The following is a 7767-nucleotide window of genomic DNA, read 5'->3' as shown; positions in this document are numbered from 1 at the left end:
GGCAGAACATTGGCCTGGTGTGACATCACTAAGAGGCCGGCTGGAGGCGGGATGGGAGAGGACTCAGAGGAGCATAGAGTGCTGCTGCCAGGCCCAGAGCTGTGACATAGAGGAGCTGAGGAGGAATCAAGCACTATGAATTGCACAAGTAAGCAGATTGCAATCTGCAGATGAATTAACTAACTCTTTGGATTTGGGGAGTTGAGGGGAGGTTAATTATCAATGGCATTTCTGTAATATGCAACATAAAAGTGGTTAATGTACTGTCACTGATGCCACTAATGCAGCACAAAGGGGTTAATTAACTGCCACTGGTCAGTCACTAATTCATCAGTGACCAGTGGCAATACATTAACTCCCTCCATGCTGCATATTTCAGAAATACCATTGGTAATTAACCACTTTCCGACCCATTGCAGTACATATACTGTGACGGGGGGGGGGGGGGGGGGGCATGTACAAGCGTATGTTGCTTCCTGTTTCAGGGTTTCGGGCACATGGTTTTGGTTTCTAGGAGAAGAGGCGCAGTCAAAAATCACACGAATGCATGCATGTGGGTACGTCACAATGCCTGGCTGTGCCGCCTTGTTGCAGTAGATCTACTGTCAGTGGGTCGGCAAGAGGTTAGCACTGCAGCAACTGTCCCTTGAAATCAGAGACAGTTGGGAGCAATGCATTTCCCATTGGCTGTACAGCAGCAGGGTCCTTACAGGTCCTAGAGACTCTAGCAATGGGAGGATTACATCATGAAGAAGGACAGGGACAAGACCAGTCTAACGCAGGTCTGTACTCCAGCGCTGAATCTCTGGTTATTACTTATAGAAGAAGCACTGCAGGGAGGTTGCATGGCCACAGGCCAGAAAGTGAAAAGGGCTGTCAGAGAGTGTTTTTTTTGTTCTTCTTTAGACCGGGGGAATAAGTGGGAGGGGATATCGTTGCCCAGATAATAGCCGGCAATATAGCATATTATGCTATACTATTAACTACCAAGCTACCAACCTGGACAAATATCTGCAAAAGTAGAACTATTGTCAAAACTTTTTTTAACATTTTGTGTAGAGCAAGGGAGAGTTATAACCCATGTCAGATCTTTTTCTCCATCTGTGACCCATTGCAGTGATTTCCCTTCACTTCCTGTTCCATAGTCAAATAGGAAGTGAGAGGAAATCCATTCAAATTAAGGGAATTCCTTGGAAACCCCCAGATCACCAGAATTAGTGTACCCATTGGAAGATGTCCACTCTATTCCTTTTCTGGGGACAACCCAAAATTTGGGCGGATCACCGCTTTAAGGAGATTCACCCTCTCCATTTGTCCTGTTTACCCTTATCATTGAAAGTGAAAGCAAAAGGAAATACCAAATTTTGGGTTGTCCCCAGAAAAGGAATAGAGGGGACATCTTCCAATGGGTACACTAATTCTGGTGATCTGGGGGTTCCCAAGGAATTCCCTTAATTTGAAGGGATTTCCTCTCACTTCCTATTTGGCTATGGAACAGGAAGTGAAGGGAAATCACTGCAATGGGTCACAGATGGCGAAAAAAAATCTGACACGGGTTATAACTCTCCCTTGCTCTACACAAAATGTTAAAAAAAGTTTTGACAATAGTTCTACTTTTGCAGATATTTGTCCAGGTTGGTAGCTTGGTAGTTAATAGTATAGCATAATATGCTATATTGCCGGCTATTATCTGGGCAACGATACCCCCTCCCACTTATTCCCCCGGTCTAAAGAAGAACAAAAAAAACACTCTCTGACAGCCCTTTTCACTTTCTGGCCTGTGGCCATGCAACCTCCCTGCAGTGCTTCTTCTATAAGTAATAACCAGAGATTCAGCGCTGGAGTACAGACCTGCGTTAGACTGTTTTTTCGCCATCTGTGACCCATTGCAGTGATTTCCCTTCACTTCCTGTTCCATAGCCAAATAGGAAGTGAGAGGAAATCCATTCAAATTAAGGGAATTCCTTGGAAACCCCCAGATCACCAGAATTAGTGTACCCATTGGAAGATGTCCACTCTATTCCTTTTCTGGGGACAACCCAAAATTTGGGCGGATCACCGCTTTAAGGAGATTCACCCTCTCCATTTGTCCTGTTTACCCTTATCATAGAAAGTGAAAGCAAAAGGAAATACCAAATTTTGGGTTGTCCCCAGAAAAGGAATAGAGGGGACATCTTCCAATGGGTACACTAATTCTGGTGATCTGGGGGGTTCCCAAGGAATTCCCTTAATTTGAAGGGATTTCCTCTCACTTCCTATTTGGCTATGGAACAGGAAGTGAAGGGAAATCACTGCAATGGGTCACAGATGGCGAAAAAAAAGAGGACACGGTTTATAACTCTCCCTTGCTCTACACAAAATGTTAAAAAAAAGTTTTGACAATAGTTCTACTTTTGCAGATATTTGTCCAGGTTGGTAGCTTGGTAGTTAATAGTATAGCATAATATGCTATATTGCCGGCTATTATCTGGGCAACGATACCCCCTCCCACTTATTCCCCCGGTCTAAAGAAGAACAAAAAAAACACTCTCTGACAGCCCTTTTCACTTTCTGGCCTGTGGCCATGCAACCTCCCTGCAGTGCTTCTTCTATAAGTAATAACCAGAGATTCAGCGCTGGAGTACAGACCTGCGTTAGACTGTTTTTTCGCCATCTGTGACCCATTGCAGTGATTTCCCTTCACTTCCTGTTCCATAGCCAAATAGGAAGTGAGAGGAAATCCATTCAAATTAAGGGAATTCCTTGGAAACCCCCAGATCACCAGAATTAGTGTACCCATTGGAAGATGTCCACTCTATTCCTTTTCTGGGGACAACCCAAAATTTGGGCGGATCACCGCTTTAAGGAGATTCACCCTCTCCATTTGTCCTGTTTACCCTTATCATTGAAAGTGAAAGCAAAAGGAAATACCAAATTTTGGGTTGTCCCCAGAAAAGGAATAGAGGGGACATCTTCCAATGGGTACACTAATTCTGGTGATCTGGGGGTTCCCAAGGAATTCCCTTAATTTGAAGGGATTTCCTCTCACTTCCTATTTGGCTATGGAACAGGAAGTGAAGGGAAATCACTGCAATGGGTCACAGATGGCGAAAAAAAATCTGACACGGGTTATAACTCTCCCTTGCTCTACACAAAATGTTAAAAAAAAGTTTTGACAATAGTTCTACTTTTGCAGATATTTGTCCAGGTTGGTAGCTTGGTAGTTAATAGTATAGCATAATATGCTATATTGCCGGCTATTATCTGGGCAACGATACCCCCTCCCACTTATTCCCCCGGTCTAAAGAAGAACAAAAAAACACTCTCTGACAGCCCTTTTCACTTTCTGGCCTGTGGCCATGCAACCTCCCTGCAGTGCTTCTTCTATAAGTAATAACCAGAGATTCAGCGCTGGAGTACAGACCTGCGTTAGACTGTTTTTTCGCCATCTGTGACCCATTGCAGTGATTTCCCTTCACTTCCTGTTCCATAGCCAAATAGGAAGTGAGAGGAAATCCCTTCAAATTAAGGGAATTCCTTGGGAACCCCCAGATCACCAGAATTAGTGTACCCATTGGAAGATGGCCCCTCTATTCCTTTTCTGGGGACAACCCAAAATTTGGTATTTCCTTTTGCTTTCACTTTCTATGATAAGGGTAAACAGGACAAATGGAGAGGGTGAATCTCCTTAAAGCGGTGATCCGCCCAAATTTTGGGTTGTCCCCAGAAAAGGAATAGAGTGGACATCTTCCAATGGGTACACTAATTCTGGTGATCTGGGGGGTTTCCAAGGAATTCCCTTAATTTGAATGGATTTCCTCTCACTTCCTATTTGGCTATGGGACAGGAAGTGAAGGGAAATCACTGCAATGGGTCACAGATGGAGAAAAAAATCTGACACGGGTTATAACTCTCCCTTGCTCTACACAAAATGTTAAAAAAAGTTTTGACAATAGTTCTACTTTTGCAGATATTTGTCCATATCACCAGAATTAGTGTACCCATTGGAAGATGTCCCCTCTATTCCTTTTCTGGGGACAACCCAAAATTTGGTATTTCCTTTTGCTTTCACTTTCAATGATAAGGGTAAACAGGACAAACGGAGAGGATGAATCTCCTTAAAGCGGTGTTCCGCCCCAAACAAAATTTGAAAAGCCAGCAGCTACACATACTGCAGCTGCTGGCTTTTATCCATAGGACACTTACCTGTCCTGGAGCCCTGCGATTTTGGCACCGCAGCTGACGTTTCCATCAGCTGTCAGGTGCTGCCTCCGCCATTGCGGGTAAGGGAACCCAGCCGTGTAGCCTTACGGCTTCACACTGGGAACCCTACTGCGCATGTGCGAGGCCCCGCTATACTCTCCTACTGGGCCAGTGACAGGGGGAGTAGGAGGGAGCCCCATGGTAATGTCACGGGCTGCGGCCCGGACTCCCAGAAGTGTGAACAGGATACCTGTCAAAGACAAATGAGCGGATGTTCCACTTTTGGGTAGAACTCCACTTTAAAGTGATTGTAAACCTTTTACACCACTTTTACCTACAGGTAAGCCAAGGTACCTTGAATATCTCCTAAACTTGCACAGTTTTGGAGATATTCAGTATACGCGCTGCTGCCGATGTCATGCACTGAAGAAAAGGGACGCTGGTGCCATTTTTTCAGTAGCTGTGCCGTGATCGGCGGCTCCCACACGCATGCACGCAAGTGATTTCATCGCGGCTCCGGCCAATTCCTTAGGAACCCCCAGCTCACCAGAACTAGTGTCCCCATTGTAAAATTTCTCCTCTAATGATAATGGTAAACAGGACAAATAGAGAGGGTGAATCTTCTTAACGGGGGGCACAGACAGCAATAAAAACTGACAGGGGCTCTAATGCCTCTCCACTCTATCCAAAACTAAACAGAACGTTTTGCCTTTAGCTATACTATAATGCGAATTTTCATTCATAATTAAATTGGCCAAACTCGTCTCTGCTGTTATTCCAGACCGGACAAGACAAAGCTATTGGGTCGCTCCTCCCTTGTGCTCTATTATTGGAGGAGCCATGTGCCACTGTATGTGAGATTTGTCAGCTCCAGCTGTCAGCTGTGCCTCAAACTTCAGCCTGACCCTGCAGCTTTTGCCTGTGAAGCCATGGCATCAAGTGAGGACGATGGGTCCGTGGAGGAGAAGGAAAATGCCAAAAAAAAGCAGATCGGCGCGGTGGCCACAGCATGGCTCACTTTTTACAACATCGCCATGACCGCAGGGTATGTACCGCATTTTTTCACGTTTTGCCATACGATATAACACCTGTACAAATCTTTTGCCTTCTGTCTGATTATAATGCATTCTATAGATCTGAATTTTTTTATTTATTTTTTTGCAGTGTTGCAAATTACATTTTTAATATTCTGACATTGTAAATCATTTAAGTGTCACTAAAAGTCGCACATAAAAAAAACAACTTAAAAAAAAAATACAAATTTAGTTTATTAAGGTATTCAACTAGATAAAAAATTTGGAACTTTCCAAAATTTTTATTTTTTTACTTTATAGAATTGTGTCGCTGGTTTTCGGGAAAAATGTATTGCATTCTAAAGGTGTGACAATAAAAAGGATATTTAACACAAACTGTGCCAGGCGCTATCCGTCCTCTAGGTTGTTTGAATTTCTAGACGTTTAATTGATTAAGAGAATTCCTTGAGAAATGGAAAGGTAGCCGAGGAATGGTGAATGAACAGCAATTAGTAGTGTGCTCTTGCGAGTTGCATTGCCTAATACGGTTCATTAGAGCAGCTGCGTCACCCTACTGCCGGTCTGTGTGGTTAAGTATAGCAGAAGAAGCCAGTGGGCGGGGAAAGTGCTTCCCTCTGCACATTTTACAGTAACACAAGCATGTAGCCCTCAACATAGCTGTAGGTTCACAGCGCAGTACAGCTAAAATAAGGGAGCCGGCCATAGCTTTTGCATTATATTTAGTGCATAGAGCCCACCGGAGTTATTTGCTTTCCTTTAAAGCTGAACTCCAAGCAAGTATAAAAAATACTTCAGCTTTTGTATTCATTAATACACAATTTACTGTATGCTTTAACATTCAAGCAATGTACATGCCAGAGGTTTTAGCCTCTTGCAGTCCCTGTACAACAGAGCTCAGACTGGAAGAGGGGAGAGCAACACAAGGAGCCAATCATTTGTGCTTCTGTGCTCATGTACTAACAGTAGACATGCTGATAGGAGGAGAGAGCAGAGTGACAGAAAGGTGAGATCATTTGTATGCTGCTTCTTCTTTTCACTGTCCAATTACAGTCTGAGGGAGGGACGGGACCTGGTGAGTCTTACTGAATAGCAGCTGATACAAAATGAGGTCTCCTGTCCTTTCAGACAGAGCTGTCCTGTGTGGAAATCTCAGAACTGGATGTACAAAATTACAAATCCTTTGGCAGGTAAAGTAGCTCCTATATACACTTAATTACCAAAAGTATTGGAACGCCTGCCTTAAGACCCCTTTCACACTGACAGCAGGCCGCGTCAGCGGTAAAGCAACGCTAGTCTTAGGGGCGCTTTACTGTCATGTTAGCGCCACTTTTCGGTCGCTAGTGGGGCACTTTTAACCCTGCTACCGGCCGAAGAAAGGGTTAAAAGTGCCTGAAAAAGTGCTGAAGCGTTTTAGCAGCGCTGCCCATTCATTTCAATGAGCAGGAGCGGTGTTAGAGTTGGGTTAGAGATAGGGTTAGGGTGGGGTTAGAGTTAGGGTTGGGTTAGAGTTAGGGTTAGAATTAGGGTTAGGGTTAGAGTTAGGGTTAGGGCTAGAATTGGAGTTAGGGTTAGAGTTGTGTTAGAGTTAGGGTTGGGTTAGAGTTAGGGTTGGGTTAGGGTTAGGGATAGAATTAGAGTTGGGTTAGCCCTTGTACACACGGTCGGACATTCCGACAACAAAATCCTTCAGCCTTTGTCCGACGGATTTTGTCTGAAACTGGTGTTGCATACACACGGTCAGACAAAGTTGTCGGAAAAAATTCAATCGTTCGTAATGTGATGGCGTAAATTAGTTACAACGGGACTATGTTCAGGCTAGTAGCCAATAGCTTTGGTCTCGGAATTTGATCTGAGCATGTGTGGCACTTTGTCCGATCGGAATTCTCTACAAATGATCGGACAAAGTCTGATCGGATCATGTTGTTGGAAAAATTTTATAGGCAAGCTCTCAAACTTTGTCCGCCGGATATTCCAATGGAAACAGTCCGATGGAGCCCACACACAGTCGGATTATCCGACAACACGATCCAATCGGACATTTGCCGTCGGAATATCTGACCGTGTGTACAAGGGCTTAGAGTTAGGGTCAGTGGCGTGCTAGAATTAGAGTTGGGTTAGAGTTAAGGTTAGGGTTAGATTTGGGTTACAGTGAGGATTGGTGCTAGAATTAGAGGTGGGTTAGATTTAGGTTAGGGTAAAGTTAGAGTTTGGTTAGACTCAGGGTTAGCAGTAATCATTAGGCTTTGCGGTAATTGTTAGGGTTAGTGGCAATTATTAGTTAGCTGTAATGATTAACGCTAACCTTAACTCTAACCCTAGCCCTTAACCCTAATGCTAACCCTTGACCCTAATCCTAATGCAACTTTGGACACATAAAAGGTTCCTGCGATACTTTGATGCAACTTGAATGCCAGAGAGTGTAAAATCGTACTCCATGAACAGAACTGTCATACTTTCCTATTGGCCACAAACAAAAAAAAAACTGCAAAACGTATCAAAAATGCATCAATGCATTCTAGTCTATAACACCCAAAACACAATCTGCTGTGGG

At 43.9% G+C, this 7767-nt stretch overlaps 1 protein-coding gene across 2 annotated transcripts in view; it reads left to right on the top strand.

Moving 5' to 3' along the window:
- Positions 1–5052: 5052 nt before the first annotated feature.
- The window catches only part of HACD1 (3-hydroxyacyl-CoA dehydratase 1), a 102757-nt gene continuing 100042 nt past the window's right edge, over positions 5053–7767 (top strand). The window contains exon 1 of one of the 2 annotated variants that reach the window (XM_077490904.1): positions 5053–5227. In XM_077490904.1, the coding sequence (XP_077347030.1) occupies positions 5112–5227 (116 nt within the window). In that variant the 5' untranslated portion in view covers positions 5053–5111. The remainder of the gene's footprint in view (positions 5228–7767) is intronic. The other variant, XM_077490903.1, reaches the window with a different exon arrangement.

This window comes from Lithobates pipiens, unplaced genomic scaffold (genome assembly GCF_037356315.1).
Source record: "Lithobates pipiens isolate NorthernLeopardFrog02 unplaced genomic scaffold, aLitPip1_a1.2 Scaffold_19, whole genome shotgun sequence".
Lineage (NCBI taxonomy): Eukaryota > Metazoa > Chordata > Amphibia > Anura > Ranidae > Lithobates > Lithobates pipiens.
This window is presented reverse-complemented; position numbering and strand designations above follow the sequence as displayed.